Here is a 23,167-nt window from a genome sequence, read left to right on the forward strand (position 1 = left end):
ATGATTAGGCCAACAATGTCAGCTGGAAGCTCTGAAAGAGTCACACTCAGCCTTGATTTCAGCATGATTGTGTTGCTACAGCTATCCATTGCTTTGAGATCATTATCTGGTTGATGGACCAGATCTTGAACTCCATTATGTCTGCAGAGTGATCTGATACTTCTCCTAGAGAACAAAAGAACTCTACATTAGTGTAGTTGTAATTTATTGTGAGACATTCTAGTGCTGGCATGTGTGAGGTATGAGAGGAAAAGAAACAATTACAAATCTGCAGTTAGAGACTGGATCAGATAATTGAGATTTAAACATGGTATGGGTCTACACCAGAAAAATGTCACCATGGTAGTTGCTGTGCATTTGTGTGCAATTTACATGATACCTTGAAACTTCTCAGAAAATGTCTCTTGGAAAAAGGAAACATGCATTACAGAATAGTAAATTGAAATATAATATAAGATTAATAGTAAATTATTAGAATAGAATAGAATAATTATTTCTTCAAATAAATACTAAAGCAGTGTAAAACAATAAATTCTGTACAATTTTGCTTTATATAGTCCTCTGAAGCTATATGATGATAGCTTTTAGATCTTGAACACTGAGAACTTGCACGTTTATCTTCAGTATTGAATATGCTAATACTCAGCACAGTATAAGGATGAGAAAAATTGCTCACAATCCTTCCTGGTTCTCAACTGTTGACACATCAGATTTGAATGTGCCTTGTTTTAAAACTTCAGAGGAGCTTAGAGTATAGAGCAAGACTGCACTGGCTACTTCTAATGTATTTCTATGCAAAGAAGCACACAACTCCTTTCACAGAAGAATTTCAAGCCTTTCTCAAAGTAAAGTTGTGGATAGCAATCTATCTTAAAATAATTCTTGGAATATGTTGATTTGAAAACTGTGTTGGTTGACTGGTTTGTCCGGCATGTGACTGATGATCCCTTGTATCCTTTTTCTCCCCAGCATCTGCAGCTTAAAAAGCATTATACCATAACAAGAAATAAATTTATGTGCAACTTTGACAGAAAATGTAAATTGAAAAATACGAAAAAACATTTACATATTAATGCAAAAGATTTCACAGACATCAACACTGACACAAATCATGTAAAACATTATCTGAAGTTAAGGAGTTAAACTAAAATACACTATTCGAAGACTGAAATTGCAGGGTTAGGGTTAGCCGGGGGCCACTCATCAACACCTTTCGCCTCGCTAGTGACGGCCCTGATAACTTTATCGACATGCAGTAACTTATTTGGAATGATATGCAGCCATGAAATCAGAGATCTTCCCTTCAAAATCCAATCATAAGTGGTCACAAATTGATATGTATGTTACTATCAAGTGTAAATGCCGAACTGTCCCGCCTGATCATCAATTGTTCCCACCTAGACCAGGGATGGGCATCTTCAGTCCTGGAGGGCCATTGTCCTCCAACCCTGATAAAAACTCACCTGCCTCTATAGCTTTCTAGTAGTCTTGAAGTCATTGATTAGCTTGTTCAGGTGTGTGTGATAGGGTTGGAGCTAAACTTTGCAGGACATGGGCCTCCAGGACCGAAGTTGCTCATCCCTGACTTAGACCCTTGTCTCACCTCGCCTCACGTCTTCTTCAAGCCATCCTACGCTTTTACCTGCACTCACACGTCATAAAACACATCTCACATCACATCTGTCCCATCGCATTTAAGCAGACTAATATTTTCAGAATAGACTAGCTGGTGTGTTGCCTGACAACTGAATGGAAAATAATGTCTTAATGAAATTTCAAGACAAACTTTTAAAAGATGGAATATTTTTCATTTGAAATGCCAGTGAAAAGAATTCCAAACTTTTTTGATTGGGATTTACCATTTGATGGTCAGATGACCTTCAGATCGAGAACCTTGGCTGATTATATGGCATGGTGACTCACGTTAGCACTATCAATCTTTTAAAAAAGATTAAGTAGTGGGTCTTGTTAGCCTCAACACAGGCTGCATCAGCATTTTGATTTAGTATGCTTCACAATTCTGACTTGTTTGTGATGTGTGCTGTTCTAAGGTCTGCTTAGCTCATGAGAGGTGTGTGCTGCTAGAATATATCTCAGTATGACAAATCATTCTTTTCACCTGTGAAGAAAAAGCTATGAGCTGAATCATATCGTAATGGACTGTGGAACCTGTAAGTTTTGGCTGCATTTCCCAAACACATTTTAAAAGATATTGTAAGATCAATTGGAATATAATAAACATGTTTCTAACTGAACATAACCACATGAGCTGCAGTAAGTCTCCTGATATTATGACCACAATGAAATGAGTTCCCTCTCATCACTTTTCTTTGAAATAAACAAAATGAAAAGAGTTTGCCCTACATACAGTGTATGCTCAACCCACTGCACAATCCCCAGAACCCCCCATGTGTCTCTCTAATTTACTCTTTGCTTCACATAATGAGCAAATTCAATGGAAAATTGCTTTTTGTCCCTCTAATTAAACAGATGGAACACTACTAATGGGAGAACAGAGGTTGTTGTGGCCCTTCGCCAAATTCCAAAGTGATCACTCACAGTATCTTTGATATTCCTAGGCTATAGAATACATTTGCCTGCCAAATTGAAAGAAGAATAAGGAAGACTGTCCACTTTAAAACATCTGTAAACATATCTGCTGTAAAATATTCTGTGCATTTTTTTGTGCATTTCACAGACAATTTTAGAAGAATAATGGACAAATACTTATATATAATTTACTTGAGAAGCAAAATGACTTTGAATAATCTTGCTTTCTGGAAAATGTATTAAGATTTATTAAGATTACATAAGCTAAACAAGATATATCTGTCAATAGGGTAGGAAAAATAAACTTAATTCAATAGGAAAATAAGATTATTTTTCTTACCATGCTTTTCTTGTTTTAAGCAAAAACACAATTTTGTTATATTTTTCAAAAAACAAGCTTCTCAATAAATGTATATTGATTTAAGTATGTCAATCATATGTCTGCTCAATAGATATTGTAGGAAAAAGAAATCTAGAATAAATGTACTAGGCAGTGGTCATGAATTTGAGTTGACAATTTGTTATAAAACTAGAATCTTACTGTATTCAATTGTTGGTTGCACTTTATTTTACAGTACATGCACTTTCATATACTTACTGTGTACTTACCTAAGAAAGTACTGGGTATTATAAGGTAACTACATGGGTTAAGGTTAGGTTTAGGGGTAGGTTCAGGGTTAGTACCTAGTTATTACCCAGTTATTGCAATTATGATAATATGTACATGTACATGGGGAACAGGACTGTAAAATAAAGTGCTACCCAATTGTTTTATTTTATATAGGCTATTAGTTCATCAACACCTATAAATCACTAGCCTACACTACACATTATTTATTAGGCTATTTCAATTTTCACATTTTAAAATAATAGTAAAGTCATCAAAACTGTTAAATAGGCTAACACAAAAATGCAATTTGACGATTAAATAGTAAGCAAAATGTTAAATGGGCTAAATAAAAATATCTTCAAAATATAAGTGTATTTATTTGTTAACTAGTAGGCTATTTCATTTCAAGCATTTAAATCGTTTAGTTTAGATCAAAATGCTTTTGATTTCGTGACAAATTCAGTCAAGTGTGCACTGCGTAGTCTTATTAATAAACATGCACTAAAAGATGAGGCTGGTGTCTGGTGAAAGCCTATTTTCAAGCAGGTAAAAGCTGAGAGAGCATTCCAGCGAGGCAAAGAGTCTTGAAAGAGCGCTTTCCACGCTGAGGAATTTGCGGTAGGCGGTGCACCGGCTGCTGAGTGCTTTTTCTATTCATTCCAGCGTTTCAACAGGAAATCGTGGTCTCAGCGCGCGCTGTCATTGCTGTCACAACTCCCGCAGGTACGTTACACTCACCACGCGTGCAGTTGTGTGAGAGGGTCGCCAGTATTTGAAGAAACTCTCTTAATACCTCCATTGGATGTTGAAAGAAGACTGAACATTTTTTTTTTTTTACCTCAGAAAACAACGCGGGAACACCAACTCAATTGCACCAACACGACCTAATAAACATTGAACTTCCTCGGAAAACGAGACTTCTGGTATGGAAATGGGTGTTAATATCCCAGGCTTTTAAAGAACATAATTCCATGGATTAACTTTCACTTTTTCTGTCTCAGACACACTGTTGAGGGATGAACTCGTCTGCTGGAGTAGGGAATTACCGGAGGGGTTCAACTAAAGGTGATAAGGTAAGCTGTTGATTTCCTCCAACATTGATTCAAGACATAAAATTAAGAGATACTTAAAACCAGTTCCTCCAATTCTCACTCTCTCTGTGCGTTTTATATGTATGACATAACTGACATATGGTGAACAATTCTCATTAAGCATTTGAAGCAGCTTCAATATCCATGTACTGTAAATAATTTACTTTGTATTAAATATGCCTTATCTGACAAAAATGGTAACGAGGAGAAAGAACTATAGCCTATGTGAGATTGATATACAGTGATTTTCATCACAAGAAGGGCAGGTGTTGTTAGGTTTCCCTCAGGTTTTGTTGTTTTGTTCTGTATTACTGCACTTAATTTAACACTGAGATTCAGGGGAGAGGAAAATTGTGTGAACTTGATGGGTTTTATGAAGTGAAAGTCAAAACCACCTCAGGACTGCCAAAAGCCAAGCAGTCTGTCTAACTCCAAAAGCTCCCTATGGAGGATAACTGTTCTTTGATGTTGAGGTTAGAAGCAACATGAAATGATGCAGGAGAATATTACGTAAGTTATATGGAAGTTTGAAACGTTATATAAATTGAGTGGAAGTTGAATGTTGAATGTCCCTATACCTCATGTGGACATTTGGCATATTTTTGTTCAATATATTTATATACGGTGATACCTACAGATGCCTTCAAATTAAAGAGACAGTTGTCTGTCCCTACAGTACCCAACCTTGATAAGACCATCCAACTGTATGCAGAGCATTGCATAGCAAAGAACAATGGTGCTGTGTAATTATCTTAAAGCCAGCTGTTATAAATCTCAAGACAACTTTAGTATTTGTTAGCAGACTATTGTCAATAAGAGTTTTAAAAACAAGGTTGAAGTAGTTACTGAATGAGGAAACACTCAAACAAATCCATAGCTTCACTGGACAGGGTTTCTCTGGTCTCCTCATCCTCCACTTTTCCATTCTTCTTTCTTTGAGTCATTTTTTTAACTTAGCTTCGGTAATCCCATTTAGTCCAAAAAGTATTTAATGATGTATTGCTCAGTTTAAATCAAGTGTTAGGCTGCCCCCAGTTATTCCCGCCCTTATTATCCTCACTCGCCATCAGAGTTTGAGTTATTGTCTTAATATTTCTGTGCAGAGTTTTTCTTATTTTGTTGTGCTGCTGTTTTTTGCAGACAGCTCTGGGGCTTTGTCTTACAAAGTTTTAAGGTCTTGTGACATCACAGCAGCGAATTGCCAACGTCCTGACCCACATAACATGATATTTAGTTCATTGCTCATGAACTGACTTGAGAAAACATCAGCCAGAATTCACTGAAGTCTTTTTTTCTTCTTCTTCTTTTTTATTAGCAATTCAGTGTACTTATTTGAAATTTCTCACCCACTGGATATGAACAAGAAAAGCATAGATGAGGCACTGGGGGTGTTATGCATTTTAAAGTTTGTGTCTCACTCTACTATGAAGCAGATGGCTTTAAGTTTTAAAGAATCAAAATTTTCAACATCCACTGGAATGTATTTTTCTTCTTTGTGTTTTAATGGGAGTCTAAAAAGGAAAGTAAAAAACGTTTGCTAGAGATTACCGCTCTGTTTTTAATGAAAAGGGCAATCATGATGGACTGGTGCACTGCCATTCTTGACATCTTTTTAGAGAGTGCTGGGGTCCAAAGTCTGTGGAAGCAGCAAACTAAACAAAGTGCACCCTCTGCTGGCAGAATGTGTACTTTTTAGTGCTGTCAGAGAACTGTCCAGTAGTTCTTGTTATAATTTATTCAGTAAAACATGTCTTGTATACTGTGGTGTCAAAATCATTATGGATTAAAGTTATGGCGTTTGAAAGTTACAAGAATTACTGAGTCAATCTGTGATTTCTGGTTGACGTTTTCTCCTGTCGACAAACATTTTGTCCCTTAATACCCAGTGAGGTAGTGTTAAACACTCTCCTTCGCTTTTATTTTTTTTGTCTTTTAATGATGTTTTATTAACAATGTTCAGGAGGAGCACATTCACCTAATTTACACAAGAGGAGCACATTCAGTTAAAGGATTAGTTCACTTTAAAATTAAAATTACCCCATGATTTACTCACCTCAAGCCATCCTAGGTGTATATGACTTCCTTCTTTCACACAAATACAATTCAACTTATGACTTTTTTGTAAGTTGAATACGGAAGATGGTATGAAGCTAGTTATTTTACATTATAAGGTGTTAAATATGGATATTTTTCTTACACAAATGCATCACTTCACTTCAGAAGGGCTTTATTAACCCCCTAGAGCCGTGTGGAGTACGCTTATGGTGGATGGATGTATTTTTTTTAAGCTTCAAACAGGTGGTTTCTGTGCACTGCCATTATAAAACTTAGGAGCATCAAGGTAATTATTAATATAACTCCTATTCCTCTGAAAGAAGAAAGTCATATACTCATAGGATGGCTTGAGGATGAGTAAATCATGGGTCATTTTCATTTTAAAGTGAACTAATCCTTTAATCAAGATGTACAGTATCTCACAGAAGTGAGTACACCCCTCACATTTTTGTAAATATTTTATTATATCTTTTCAGGTGACAACACTGAAGAAATGACACTTTGCTATAATGTAAAGTAGTGAGTGTACAGCTTGTATAACAGTGTAAATTTGTTGTCCCCTCAAAATAACTCAACACATAGCCATTAATGTCTAAACCACTGGCCACAAAAGTGAGTACACCCCTAAGTGAAAATGTCCAAATTGGGCCCAAAGTGTCACTATTTTGTGTGGCCACCATTATTTTTCAGAACTGCCTTAACCCTCTTGGCTATGGAGTTCACCAGAGCTTCACAGGTTGCCACTGGAGTCCTCTTCCACTCCTCCATGACGACATCACGGAGCTGGTGGATGTTAGAGACCTTGCGCTCCACCCTTCCATTTGAGGATGCCCCACAGATGCTCAATAGGGTTTAGGTCTGGAAACATGCTTGGCCAGTCTATCACCTTTACCCTCTGCTTCTTTAGCAAGGCAGTGGTCGTCTTGGAGGTGTGTTTGGGATCGTTATCATGTTGGAATACTGCCCTGCGGCCCAGTCTCTGAAGGGAGGGGATCATGCTCTGCTCATTCATGGTTCCCTCAATGAACTGTAGCTCCCCAGTGCCGGCAGCAGAAATGCAGCCCCAGACCATGACACTCCCACTACCATGCTTGACTGTAGGCAGGACACACTTGTCTTTGTACTCCTCACCTGGTTGCCGCCATACACCATCTGAACCAAATAAGTTTATCTTGATCTCATCAGACCACAGGACATGGTTCTAGTAATCCACACAACCTTTGGATATGACGCTGAGCACGTGCACTCAACTTCTTTGGTTGACCACGGCGAGGCCTGTTCTGAGTGGAACCTGTCCTGTTAAACCGCTGTATGGTCTTGGCCACCGTGCTACAGCTCAGGGTCTTGGCAATCCTCTTATAGCCTATGCCATCTTTATGTAGAGCAACAATTCTTTTTTTCGGATCCTTCTTTGCCATGAGGTGCCATGTTGAACTTCCAGTGACCAGTATGAGAGAGTGAGAGCGATAACACCAAATTTAACACACCTGCTCCCCATTCATACCTGATACATTGTAACACTAATGAGTCACATGACACCAGGGAGAGAAAATGGCTAATTGGGCCCAATTTGGACATTTTCACTTAGGGGTGTGCTCACTTTTGTGGCCAGCGGTTTAGACATTAATGACTGTGTGTTGAGTTATTTTGAGGGGACTGCAAATTTACACTGTTATACAAGCTGTACACTCACTACTTTACATTGTAGCAAAGTGTCATTTCCTCAGTGTTGTCACATGAAAAGATATAATAAAATATTTACAAAAATGTGAGGGATGTACTCACTTCTGTGAGATACTGTATACAGCAGATTTACATCTGTTCCATGACAGTTTTCCAGCATCACTCCATCACCCCATCTCCTCACTTCTAACTATTTCTATTCCAACCTGGGATGGGGGATCACTCTGGGTTCAGGCCAAATTCTGAGCTCGGAGGGCTCCCCTGAGACAGCATGCCAAATACGCATAACCTTTACTCTGTTTAATTATATGTAAGTGTGAACTCATGAACTAGATACTATGTTGGATATGGTATAAAGGGAGTCATAATCCAGTCCAAGAAAGTGTCCTGCGGCGTCTCTTTTCAAATTCGTATCAACATTTGTCTTGTGATATTTAATAAAAGGCAAGTAAAGACAAGATCTTGGAGTGACTGGAATTATGTAGTGTGTTTTGAGTGTTGTTGGCTCTAAAATCAGCTTTAAAGGCTTGGTTACTGAATCTCTAAAAGCAACACACAAAGCGTGTTCACACATTTCAAAGAATGATTTTAGACAGCTGACAGTTGTTTTGATTCAGGGCTTTTTAGGTCATTTAAAAGCATATTTGGCATGTGGCAATGGGTATGACCATGTTTGTTGACCTAACTGCATCAAACATGATATAACATGACAAAATGTCATGGAACCCCTTGACATGTGCAACGTGGAAGTCCAAGAAAGAGTTTTGCAAGAATCACAAATTGCAAGTCCAGTTTGTAAATTTCTATATCACAGCTTTTCAACATTGTCTTTGCTTTTTACTACTGGATGGAGGGGTGAGCAAAATCAATGCATATTTTCTGCTAATCACTTAGGAGTTGTCTACTGCACAGACCTCTACTACATAATTTAAATAAGTCTTAACTTTTTTTTTTTTTTTGTAGAAGAAACTGCTTTATTTTATGGCAGTTGTCAAAATCCTGGCTTGCGAGAATAAGGATAGAGCAGAACTAGGCTCAGAAATGATTTATTAGTGGGGGGGGGGCCAAGCATGAAAACATAAGTGGTACAAACAATGTAATAAAAACATTCAGGGCTTTACTAAGACGTTTTTGAGCTTTAAGTCCAATGAGTAGCAAACCTTTTCTGCAAGAATTGTTTGTTGCAAACAGACATTTCAGAAGGATTGGGAAACATGCAAACCCTTCATACTTTTGCAGCCCAAACTTCTGGAAAACAACAGTACACTGGCAGAAAAATCATATGTATCTATGTCATATCTGTCATGTTAATTTATTGTTTTTTTTTTAATTCATAAATTTGCCACATGTAGGATTGTTGCTTATTATTACATCATATGTTTTTATTGTTGTACACTTGAATTGGACCTGGGGCCTGTTTCATAAAACAAGTTTACCAAATAAGCTAGGCTTATTTCAGTTAGTCTGATTATTTTGAACCAAATCAACTGACAATAAATCAGACTTACTGAAATAAACCTGGATTATTTGGTAAACTTGTTTTATGAAACAGGCCCCTGGTCTTTTCTATCTAGATTGTTGTATTTGGGGGAAAAAAATGTATTTAGGTTTTGTTTGTTTGTGTGTTTTTAAAGTTTATTTTGCCATAGTTGAGTTTTTAAAGAAGCATTGAACCTGTTCTTTAAAGGTCCCCTCATTTTTTTTATTCCTTATTTGCGAGCATCTCTCCTCGATGACCCTGCTCCTATCAGCAGAGGCCTGTCTGCTGGAGCTCTGAATGGAAGAGCTGTAAAGTATTATTGGATGCATCTAAATCACAGCACTGCTTGGAATATATCACCACAGTATAGAGAGAACCCATCGTGCTTTCCTGCAGGAGCGGATATATGTTATAACTCACTCAGAGTTCCACGGCAGGACGACAGATTTGTGATAGAGTTTGGATGAGCTTCCTTTGCTGAAAAAAATTGCTTCATTCTCCCTCTTCTGAAAGGAAAAATACATTGAGCATAGACAGGAAATCTCTTTGCGAATTTTAAATATACAAAATGCACCTGAGATTGAGAACACATCAAAGCATACTTTAAGGATGTTTTCACACTTGGGTCTTCTTTAACAGAACCAAACTCAGGCCCATTTAAGTGGACCAAGTGTGAAAACACCCTAAAAGCATTTGTATTGTAAACCTATATATTTCAGGTACAATACATTTTGACCATGATGATTACAAACAATAACTCTTTTCTTTGTATTTGTCTTTAAAATGATTTTTGAAAATGACATTTTTTCAAACTCTGGTGTAGTTTGCTGCTACACATCAGTGTTAAAGGAATACTCCACTTTTTTTGAAAATAGGCTAATTTTCCAACTCCCCTAGAGTTAAACAGCTGAGTTTTACTGTTTTCAAATCCATTCAGCTGATCTCTGGGTCTGGCGGAACCACTTTTAGCATAGTTTAGCATAGTTCATTGAATCTGATGAGACCAATAGCATCTTGCTCAAAAAGGACCAAAGAGTTTCGATATTTTTTCCTATTTAAAACTTGACTCTTCTGTAATTACATTGTGTACTAAGACCGACGGAAAATTAAAAGTTGCGATTTTCTAGGCTGATATGGCTAGGAACTATACTCTCATTCCGGCGTAATAATCAAGGAACTTTGCTGCCGTACCATGGGTGCAGCAGGTGCAATGATATTACGCAACGCCTGTGACTCCTTTCTTGCACAGGGAGCGTGCCTTGCAACCATGGAGACATTTGTGAGAGACGTTGCGTAATACCAAACACTAATTTTTTAATTACAAATCATTGGTCTGGAAATTAGCAAAATTTAAGTGAAAGCACTACTTAAAATGCCATTGCTGTATCAGAAAATAACATCAAAGAAAGAACGAAGTTTTGGCAGTATATGAGAAGTTGTGTGTAGAGTGATGAATCACAATGAAACATGAGTTGCATGGTGATGCTCCAGAGCGGTGTATTTGAAAATCTGCTGAGAAATATAATAATAAATGCATCTCTACCACAGTGGGAGCATGGAAGAAGAGGAAGTCATTGTGTTGGGAGCCTTTTTAGCTGCTGGTACTGGTGAGCTACTTCACTGTGAAAAGTCATTTAATGCTTTAGAGTACAGGAGAATATTGCAGAATGGCCTGCTTCCCACTAATGAAAAGCTGTTATCTAAAGAGGAGTGATCAGATGTTATTTTTCAGCAAGACAATGCTCCTGCCAAATTGCAAAGACAACTAAGAAGTGGCCTGAGAACAAAATCTTTTTGCCTGGTCAGAGTCCAGATTCAAACCCTATAGTGCATATCTGGTCTCACATTAAACTCAAACAAACTGGGAAACATTTTTCAGCTACTCATGAACTGTTTGAAGCCATTAACTGGCTCAGGAGCCAGTGCCTGAGGCGATCTTTTCCTGGAGCCCGAGCCCATCAAAATGTCTGACCAGCATTCATCACAAAAAGGGTTTTAGTGGAGTTCATTGACATGATGTGGATCCCCGCCCTTACTCCTGCTACTGAGGGTGAGCAATGCTAAATGTCAACATGTATATGTGAGGAATTGGAGGAGGGTCTTTCCCAAAGTCTCTTGTCCCCGCTGATCCCACCAAGCACCAAGGAGGCTGTTCCTGAAGTATGAGTTTGTCCTGTGTCGGCCAAGGAGGCCCTTTTGTAACCCCCTGTCTGAGCTACCCAGTTCTTCAGCCCTGTCTTCAGAGGCTCCATTCAGCCCTTTGGTTCATCATAAGCTGTCTGCACCTAGCATCCTGGATCCGCCTTCCAGTTCGCCCTGGACTGTCAATCCTCCACCTAGAAATTCCAAGTCTGTTACTCCACCTCAGACCGTCAACCAGCTCCACCCTCCAGCTCCATCACTTGTTGCTCTGCCTGTGACATGGCCCTCCATCCCTTTGGCTGCGTCAGGCTCCTCCTTCCCTCTGCCCCTACCTCAGTCCTTCCCCTACCTCACCTTAGTCATCCATTTCACCTCGGCCATTAATCCCCGCAGCTTTGCCTTGGTCTCCAGGACCTTCAGTGTCACCCGGTTTCTTTGGGTCTTCGGCTCTGCCTGGGTCTCCACCTCCACAAATTACTCCTCTGTCTGTCCTTTCCTGGCTTCCACCTGGCTTCTACATCAAGACTCCACCATGGCTTCTCCTACCATCAGCTCCACTGTGGACCTTCTACCCCGGCTCTGTTTGGGTCACTCCCTGGCTCCTCCGTCCATTGTCTCCTCCCTAGCTCCTCCCACCTTCATCTCCTCCCTGGTTTTTCCCTCATCCTGGGTAATCCCTGTTACCCTCTCTGCATCCTCCACAGACCCCGCCCACTCTCCTCTGTTGGACTACTTTTGATGTTTTAAGGCGAGTAGTCGCAAAAGTACAAAAGTACAGACCTTTATGCTCAGATTATACATAATAATATTAGAAATAGCATTATAATGTCTTGGGCTGCTTCCGAAAGCTGAAGAATATGGAGGTAGATAGGCAACAAGGCATGTCCGAATCCAATGCTCGTATCATGTCCTGTCTACTGAGATACATTAATCCGATTGGTTTTTGAAGATCTCTCTGTTTTGTTGTAGATCATTAAGTTATGGTGCCTCAGAAGCCTGTCCGAAATCAGTTTTGTGAGGTACCTTTATGCACAAACACTGCCTGAAAGACACTGCTTGATAGGGTAGTGAGGCAACAAGTCAGCTGCCAGCCTTGAAGAGAGTTTTACCATGCTGACCTGTATGAATGTGAAATGCTGTTTGAATGCTGAATGGAGAATGACATGACTGCTTCAGCATAGAGAAGAGTTTCCTTGAACTTATAAATAACAACTTGTTATACTGACTGTTACACAAATATCTATCAAATGTCTTCAGAATTCCTGGAATATAGTGCACAAAAACAGTTATATTGCTTTATAATACTTTTTATCATTTTTTTGAGCTTAGAAGTAACAACCGTAATGCTCCATATAAGATTTTGATTGGTCCCATCTGAATGATTACAAATTTCATATTACATATTAGAGCCCGACCGATATGGATTTTTGGGGGCCGATGCCGATGCCGATATTAACTCGAAAAGAGCCGATTTATAAGCCGATATTTTGATTTTGAAAATAAACTGGATATTAGACCCATTTCCTATAAACTACACTTACACAACATTCAATAGCAAAATATCTGCCTGTTCTATGTATGTGGGCTGTATAAACCATTTTCCAGAAGGGATTATGTTAAAAAAAAAGCCTTAGATTACAGTCTCAATGACTAAACAATTGCACATCAAAAGTATATATTTTTTAATGATCAAAAAACAGTCTGGTTTTAAACATTTAACAGTTTTACTTACTTCCAGTTGAAGCTGGTTTTAACAGTCTGTGTGTGTACTGTAAATAAATTATAATACTAAAGTTAAAGTAAAAGAGCTATACCAAACAAATTCAATATTCCACAAAACCATGTCAATGAATGGAAATTAAAATTAAAATAAGTTAAATGTATAGCTACATATAAAATAAATAAATATAAAATATAAAATAAATAAATAATACCAAAATATAATTTAAACAATGTAGAATGTTCTCAATATATATACAACAAACACTGCAGATATATTTAGAATAAGTTAAACACTAACGTTATAGTTTGACCTCTTATTAACGTTCGCGCTCTTCCACTGATAAACATGGTAACGTTATTAGCTTTGTGGCTAATCTAATATAGCAATGCATTAGCGGCTGTAAGTGATGTTACAGAATATTTAGAAGTGATAATGATAGGACCGTTAGCTAGAACTACCACACTGTTTTTATATACAGTGTATGAACTAAATCTACAATCATTTCACATGACGAACGACAGACTCACTGTCAAAAGAGTACATCTCCGTGGCTCGGCTGATAGCTTTTTTCTGTAGTGGATTTCTGGCGCTGTTGTCAACTGGGGAGTTGCAGAGCTCCCTCTGGTGGGCAAACTATGCAACACTCATAACATGAGTGAAGCATGAGACTCTGTTTCTCATGTTTCATCGGCCGTTATAAACGCCGATGCCGATTTAAATGCAATTAGCTCATATCGGCCGATAATATCGGCCGGCCGATATATCGGTCGGGCTCTATTACATATACACATTACATATGCACATACATTACATATTACATATACACATCACATAGTCATTAGAAATAAAACATGAAAAATAGAAAGTGTATTTATATAGTTTTATATAGTTATATAGTTTTATATAGTTTTCTCCATACCACCTGAGGGCACCATGCATACCACTGGTATAATGCATTTCTTATAGCAGCTTGTCTTCAATTAAAATGTTTTTGGTGAGCAGCTAGAATTCTTTGCATTTCTTGCATCAGCAGTAGACAAATAGAAGTGTCAATCTGTGTGCTGCGACTATCCTGATTAATTGAATAATGAAGGTTATTAATACAAATACAGCTCACTCTGCAACCTCAGAGTTTCAGGCACATATTTTGTTTATAAAAATGGGGTTTAAACTTCTGTAAAGTGACATCAGTGACAGAGATTATCCCTGTCCCTGGCACAGACCAGACTAGTTAATGATGGATTTTGCTGTTGATCATTTTCATTATTGATTAGTATCTTTTTTTGATCAATTAGTTGTTGCAGCCCTAGTGTAAAATTTTGGTGGTACAGTAGATCCAGGGGACAATAGTGACATAGTTAAACAAGCATTGTTTGCCTGCTGATTCATTATCTAGCTGGTAAACATCTGCAGCTGCAGCTAGTACTCACAGTAGAATAAACAAATGCACTGCAAAATAATACAGTAAAGGCCTTTGAGAACAGGTAAAGGAGGCGGAAACTACAGTAAATGTGACCCGTGCTGGCAAAATGAGTCGGAATGTGCACAGGCTAATTATGAGCTACAGGCAAAACAAGTGAAAAATGTTGCTCAAATTTTAAGGTTTTCACAAAAATGAGTTCATTAAGCCCTTGTCTAGCGATCCCAATGCTCCAAATAACAATTAAACATCTAAATGTGTCTTTATTTGTACATTTTCTGAAAGGTGTAGCCTACATTTCCGATCCATTGGATCGGTACAATCAATTAAAGTGCAATTTATTTGCATTAAAAGTCATATACATATGCCATTAGACAGGCAACAGAAGGCAGATTTTCACTCCCCAAAGCAAAAACTAGTTTCCTTAAATGTACAGTAGTATATAGGGTATAGAAAACATGGAATGCTCTGCGATTGTCATTAATTAAAATAACAGAAATTAAACTTTGGAAGGCAGATAAAGGCACACTTTGCATTATCATTATTTACAGGAGGTTATGCGTAGAAACTAGTGGGATGCATTGTAAGTGTTAGACCTTTTTTTGTTGTTATTGAGAGTATTTAATGTTTTTGTTTATGTGATAATTAATAATATATGTTTTTAAGTGTTGTGTGGACCCCAGGAAGACTAGCTCTGCTCTTCGGCTAATGGGGATCCAAATAAATAAACAAAACTAGATTTTTCTCAAAATTGACTTTGCTGACTTTATCGACGTTAAACAGGTCTGATTCCAACAAATCATACTTTATTTTGTAGGGTTTTTAATGGAGAATGTGAAAATAACTTTTAAATTAAAAAAGAAAAAAACAAAAAGAAAAGAAAATTTGCTCATTGCGACTCATCTTGCCAGCACAGGTCACAAATGTTAAAACAGCCTTCAACAGGGTGATGAATAACTTGTGATGAGCTTTATTCAGTTTTTAGCTTTTTACATTTTGTGCTACTGCATAATGTACAGTGCTATAGAGCGAAACATAATGAGATCTCTTCTCATTATGCTACAGTTGTCAGCTGATAAAGAGCTTGACTTGATTTTGACAGATCAGTCCGTTTTATTCTTTCAACCTTTTAACAGTGTTACAAAAGGGAAACCTAATGGAATCAGTGCTTTCTGTGAAATCTGTCACAGAGGCTGCCTAAATGGATGATAACCTCAGAAACCTTTCTTAAATCAAACTCCAAAGTGTCATGTCTACTGTTCTCTTCTCTCCACTCAGTGGACTCTATTAACCAGGCTGAAATCTCTCCAGTGCAGGATTCTGTTATTTTTATGTGCCATCTGTCTCCCTTGAACTGATGCGGCTCATTTATGATGCCAGTATTCATCCAGTGCCTGTCACTGCTCTCCACAATTTACACCAGAAGGAAAGGTTAGCTGCCATCATTTACTTTTATTCACCAATACTCTAGATACTGCTGAGTCTTTTAGATTTTTATTTCTCTGTTCAGGTGCAGATGTATGGTCCTCTGAACTAGTTCTGATAGTGTCGTTTCTCTATCAGTTTATATGCTAGTTGGTGGGCTATGTGCTAGTAAACATGCTCTGTTGGAACCCTGGTTTGGGTCATTTCTTGATCCCACTGCTCTCTCTTCTGTCCAGTTTCCATTAAAGGCAAATGAGCCAGAAAAAGTAATAATAATGTTGAATTTTTGGATGTAATGACTTTTGCACTTTTAAGCCCAAATCCTTCCAAACATGGTCTAATTCGTTTGAACAGCACAAACAGTACAATTTGGTCGCAAAAATAAAAAATAAAAAAAAGCTTTTTGTATTAGGTATCATTTGTGTTAGTAGTGTTATTTGTAATCACTGGGTTTTTGTGTGACACCTCCTTATCATCACCAACTTAAAGAAGATGGATGCATAGAGATTTAGATTTGCATGTTCATCATTCACTCTCATGCTCATTGAGTTCCTAACATTGCAGTAATTTTACCCAACACTTTTTTATAACAATAATAATTCAGTGACATATTGAGTGAAAATCCCCATTTTAACAATGCAGTAACATTTATGCCTCAAAACAATGTAAAAATATTCTTAATATAAATAATTCAAGATTCATCCCTAAAGTAGAGGATTACTCTGAGCTTACAGGGCAACAAAAGTTTTATGTTCTGCTAAGCTGCTTTTGTTAAATGGATAATTCAGTTGTGCTTCTGTTTAATGTGCTAGTGGCAAAGTCTCAAAATTGACAGTCAGTATAAATGAGCTCTTATTGGTCTTCCTTGTGCTAAATTTGAACTTGCTGCCAATAGCTCCTCCTGAATCATTTCAATAGTATGGTAAGGGTTTAAAAAAAAATACTGTGACTGCATGCTTCCGATGTTTCTTCAATGCAGATTAAAAATTAAATCTGTGAAAAAGGCTGTTTTATAATGACCAAAAGCTAAAGTTAAAAATTAAAGTTTTTAAATTAAAGCTAAATAAATGGGGTCAATTACATCCACTGATTTGCAGCATGAAACTGAAGCTGTGAAAAATCTTGTTCTGAAATACACAGCTCTAATTAGGAATTCATAAGATTAGGAATTGAAAAAGTTATGACATTATATGAACAAAACTAGTTATAAAGTCTAGAATTATCTTACAAAAAGACAAAGGCATTCTTGATAACTAACAAATTACTTTACACATTATCAAAAATCATATTATAAAATCAAATCTTGACACATTTTGCATAAATATTTGCTATATATTTATTTCTCTGTTTTAGTGTGTATGAATTGAAACAAATAATGAGGGACATATCAATATAAACATTAAAATATAAAGATACTTATAAAAATATAAATAGCTGAATAAAGAAGTTAACATTTTTTCCATTAGATCTTATTTGATTTATATATATTTGTTTATTTTGTAAAGACTGGCACATTTTTGTGAGAAAATACCCAATATTGAGGGCAATAATCAAATATGATTATTATAGTCTAACATCATGTTCTAATGTTCTATGAGGTTGTCTGCATCTATACCAGTTAGGAGCAGTCCATATTTTTGGACAGATGAGAAACTCTTTTTCTCAGATTAACACTTAACTGGACTGATATGGAGGAAGCAAGAGTTGCACTACCCTCACCCAAGAGAGAAAAGGCAATATTTTCAGGATCTCTACTTTACAGGGAGGTGGTCAAGCAGAACTCAATCAAGACAGACTCAGGTAGCCTTCGTAGGCCTGTAGGGAAATATCCTGGTAGACAGTGGCTTGTTGCCTCTGTGAATTTGTATGGAGTGTCTTCAGTCATTCACTGTCAGTGTCAACCCCCCCCCCCCCATCCGCCTAACCCCCCATGTCCATGGTCAGACCTTCAAACATTTAGACAATGACACAAGAATGCTAAGAATGAACAAATAACTTTAATACACATATCTAATGTATTTCAGTACTTGATAATAAATATGCAGATGTCACAAAATCACAACATTTGAAAATATATTTACATACTAACTTGTTTATAAACTTTTGCTCTCCAGATGTGCCTAATGATGTAATTGTCTAATGTGTAATTATATCTATATTTTCTGCATTGTCAACTGGGTGCCCAACAAGCTCATGGAATAAGTCTGGCTGCTGGGTGGCATCTAATAGCTCCCTTAATTTGTGTCCATACTTGGCTCTGCCTGGGAATTTACAATCACTGAATAAATAAGAATAATTTAGCTCAGACTTAAATGCAGACCAACCTATTGATCCATTTTTCAACTTTTCCGCAGTTTTAAATCCAATGAGGAAATCATCAGTCATTATGTAGAGGTCAAATCAATAGCACCTTATAAACACATACAATGTTGTGGACTCTAGCAGCCTGCAAATGCTGATAACTTCTTCACCAAAGCCCTACAACATCTTTAAACTGACCCTAATGGAGGATGCTGTGCAACTCTGCCTCATTTCATATATCACTCCTTATGAGACAGCCTAGAGGGTCCAAGCCTGTTAACTGTGCCCAGGGAGCAAAATGAAAAATAACCACCACCACCATGACATAGAAATTGCAGCTTTTATACCCTTCTATTTAATTTTGCTGGTGGCCCAACTCCTTGGAGACAGGAGGCGTGTTATATCAGTCTTTGTTTGTATATAAAGAGTAAATGTTATTCTATTCTAGTTTTTGTGATTTTGTTGGAAATGTTTTGTTGACCAGGCAAACGTGGAGGAGAAAATGTAACTCCGATAGACAGATAAATCAACTGATATTTGACCATATTTAGATTATCGACATTGGTTAATAACCTTGCCACTTGGCCGATTAACAGAAGTGGAAGTTTCCCTTTTTTCATTTCCCAAATCTGTAGACAGCCTTTTCAATGCGCACATATTTTAGTTAATTTTCATTCAGTACCCTGTTCAATAAGCATTGTATTTGACCATATGTATAAAGAGTTCACATGATCAATGTCACAAATGTATTGGTTTGATTAGATTATTTTAAATTTTTCAAAATCCTAAAACTTGATAGAATCTTGTAATGATTTGTAATGTGTCTTTTGGACCCTACACTATGTTGTACTTATATAACTTCACAAGTTGCTTTATAACGGCATTTTTCTTGCACTCAGAAATCCACACATACACTTGCACGTTTCATTTGCCAATTCATGTAGCCGTCTGTAGGCTCTTGACATTTTGGTGCGTTTATATTCCATTACAGCACATCTTGTGTCTCTACCTTCTCAGTCAATTAAGAGAGCCTGCTAGCCAAATATACTGTCTGCTTTTAATAAAACTCTCTTGTCTTTTAATGAATTCTACTCTACACAGTGCCCCTTCTCTCTCTCTAGTCCTGTGTCCAGAACAAATCTTTTTGAGTCACTGGGGTTTGTGTAATGAATTCTTTATTGGGTGTCGGAAACCTGGACTAGATCCGTGTGAGGCAAAGATAGTCCATAAATGAAATTGCATGGACAACAGGGATGCCAGCACCCTGTCTGCATGCTGGTACCTCATGACGTGCAGCATAAATATCACCTGTATCATTTGCTAACCATTCTAGATTGATCAGAGGACCACCTAAACAGAGAAATGTGCAAATGCTGCCCAATGTCCTTGTGGATATGGGTGCATGTATTTGTCAGCACTAGAGCTGGGTGAAATTTCTAATAAAGTGTGATATTTTAGCTTTTTAGCATTATTTAGTTTTCATGTTTAGTCTGTTTTGATTTCATTTTCAAAGACTTTTAGTTTCTCTTTGTTTTCCTGCTTCCTTTTGTCCTGTGTTCCCGCTCATCATTTGTTGCTTTGGTAATTCATTGTGTTAGTAATTAGATCACACCTGTTGGCTTTCAGTTTTTTTCAAATCCTTCAGTTTCCTCAGTTCTTTGTCAGATGTTGTTTGTGTTTGTACACACTGTTGCGTTTATTCTTCTTCTGTTTAATTAAAGTTGCTTTACCAGTTGAAGTACTTCTGCTCGCATCTTCATCCTAGTAGACAACATTGTGATATCAGTAAATCCCAATATTAACATATTTGTGCTGAAATGGCTTTAATGTGGCTTAAAAATAATCAAGGCATGTTTTTCCACCTTTTCTCACTAAATGAACACAAGGTTGAATATATGACAGGCGCATGCAATCCATAAGCAGCAAATGCTCTACATACTCAAGCCATTTGAGAGAATGAGTTTGTGGACTCTCTAATTCTTCTTACTTCTAATTAACTCTAACAAATCATTGAATAAATTCAGTGAAGTCACTTTGAACTCATCCATGGAAATGATTTGAACTTACCAACACTATTTCGCCACTGAAACCCAGCCCTAGTCAGTTTACATATTCATTCACTTTTTCCTTTGGTCTCTAAACCATTTGGCAAGGGCTTCTGTCACCGGCCGCTGCTTTTATGTGTGTTTTGTGAAATCTGCCCAGAATATTTAAGTGGTTTACCCTCACGCTTCAGTGGGGCAACACAAGAGAGAGGGAGGGTGAGAAGGAGAGAGAGACAGCGCAAGGAGGAGAGGTAAGGGAAGCCGGAAAGGACAGAGAAATTGACTGAGAGAAGAAAAATACAGCTTAGAGCAGCGGGTGCCGTGGAATTGCATACTTCGCTCAGAGGTCGTGCATGTGCAGCCAAGACTGAACGTATAAGAGTGAGAAGAAGGACAAAGTGAACAACAGGCAGGTAAAAGACGCTGTACCACAAGTGGACTTCCATACTTTGCTGCACTGCCAACTCAGATCCGTAAAGATCTACAATGTCAGTCCTTATTGCCACTCAATTGAAGATCGACACCAGCACTTCATCTAGAAAGGTAAGGCCTTGTATTAGTAGCATTTAAGTCAGCCATTCCATAAACCTCATTATGGATGCAAAACTGCAAGCTTGATGTTTGTGATATTACATGGTAGCATGTAGTTACCTACCTGTACTTTCTTAGGTAAGTACAGTGTAAGTACACGTACTGTAAAATTAAGTGTAACTGAGAATATGCTAAAGCACAAAATGTTTTGATTACAGAATTTGACCAGTGTCTACATTAGGAACCCATCAAGAACATTCTCTATGTTATAAGACATGACAAAAATATTGAAGTGTACAGCTGAAAGAACTACAGAAATTAAGGTTTGATGTCCTGATCATAGCACAGTCTATGTCAATGAGTTCAAAAATGTTTTATTGGATATGGTTGCTCAAGCACTTCTGTTATATAGTTAAACATCTGTATACTCTTCAATAGCTAATTGTATGATTTTTTTTGTGCCTTCTCAACGCGCCTGATTACTTGCAAATGCACACAATTGTCACAAATTTTTGGTGGACTATTTCACTTTCACTTAGACCATTTTAAGCTTTTTCGTCTCATGTGCCAATACATAATAACATGCACACACAGACACATTCATGCAGAACCATAAAGAGGATAAAATAATTTCTTGTTGGACCCAAGGCTGAAAAGCATTCTGCTTTCCACTGAGACTTAATGCTTATCACACCCTGCAGCACAGGTGACACTGATACACTGCACATCAGCTAAAGTAAAATCTTTTTAGGGTTTACCCAAAGGAAGTGACCCTCTGAAATCACCACTAGTTTTAGACTTGAAGAGCATAGCGAAGAGTTTCTACTACATGTGTCTAATCCTTGCACTCTCTATAGATGTCTCTATGTCTAATTTACTCATTCATTTACTCCCACAGTCTGTTCCATATCATCCTTGGATAAGTTTCAATTTCCCTGGTACCTTATCATGGACATTTTAAAATTGGATTTGAAGGCTGTATGATGTGCTTGCTCTCTCTCTCTCTCTCTCTCTCTCTCTCTCTCTAAAAAAAAAAAAAAAAAAGGTTCAGTAAACAGGAAAATCTTCAGTGACAACACATCCTCATTTTCATGCTCAGTTTCATGCAACTTACTGCAGAAGAGAGAGAGATTAAAGATGAAAGTGAAAGGCAATAGGCATACATGGAGGTTCTGAATGCTGTACTGTAATTTGTCGAAATGCCCTGTAAGAATAATGATGAACCGTTCATAACACAATTTTAATCAAAACTTCCTAAGTTATGAATAAATTGCCTGCTCTTGCAATCAGTTGACTCTGCAAAAGTGAAATTTTTTTAAATACCTCAGGTGGTGAGAATAGGCTAAAAAAATTAAACTTCATGTTGGCCTTGCATGCCTGAAAGACACTTTAAGAAAATTTTACAGCATTAGTTTTCTATAAAGGTCACTTTATATGGAGCAATTAGAGCAAATGAAATAAAGAAGTGCAGCAACACCAAATGCTTAAGGAGATAGTTCAACCAAAAACGAGAATTTATGCACCCTCATGTCATTCCACCTGTATGACTTTCTTTGTTCTGCAGAACACAAACTTAGATATTTTGAAGAATGTTGGTAAACATTTAAACAGTTTTTGTGACACACAACATTTCTCAAAATATCCTCATTTATGTTCCATAGAAGAAAGAATCGTACAGGTTTGGAATGACATGAGAGTGAGAAAGTAATGACAATATTTTCATATTTTTGTGAAGTTTAACACCAGTATACAGTGTACAGGAAATACAGAATATTCCAACAAAATGCAAATAATAATAATAGTAATAAATAAAATAAAATAAAATGATAGCAAAGTCAGTAAACCTGAAATTTGCAATACAGTACACACTCAAATATACTCATTACAGATATACTTTTATAGACTCCTGTAGCTTAAATGGTAGAGTATGTCGCTAGCAGTGCCATGGTTATAACTGGTTTTCCATTGAACATATATACTGGTAAAATGTATATTTTGAATGACCTGTAAAGCCATAATTAATTTACTTCCATTTGTATGCATCTGAATATTAGAAGACCAGAAATGCTAGCTTATGCAAAGACATTTGATCTTTTGCTGCATACAAAAGT

The 23,167-nt window shown here is 37.2% G+C and overlaps 1 protein-coding gene across 2 annotated transcripts in view; it reads left to right on the top strand.

Moving 5' to 3' along the window:
• Positions 1 to 3,718: 3,718 nt before the first annotated feature.
• dpp6b (dipeptidyl-peptidase 6b) overlaps positions 3,719 to 23,167 on the top strand; it is a 161,556-nt gene continuing 142,107 nt past the window's right edge. The window contains exons 1-3 of one of the 2 annotated variants that reach the window (XM_048163111.1): positions 3,719 to 3,883; positions 4,004 to 4,083; positions 4,162 to 4,233. In XM_048163111.1, the coding sequence (XP_048019068.1) occupies positions 4,177 to 4,233 (57 nt within the window). In that variant the 5' untranslated portion in view covers positions 3,719 to 3,883; positions 4,004 to 4,083; positions 4,162 to 4,176. Of the gene's footprint in view, positions 3,884 to 4,003; positions 4,084 to 4,161; positions 4,234 to 20,829; positions 21,069 to 23,167 lie in introns of those variants that run through there. The other variant, XM_048163112.1, reaches the window with a different exon arrangement.

The sequence above is a fragment of the Megalobrama amblycephala genome, linkage group LG17, assembly GCF_018812025.1.
Source record: "Megalobrama amblycephala isolate DHTTF-2021 linkage group LG17, ASM1881202v1, whole genome shotgun sequence".
Lineage (NCBI taxonomy): Eukaryota > Metazoa > Chordata > Actinopteri > Cypriniformes > Xenocyprididae > Megalobrama > Megalobrama amblycephala.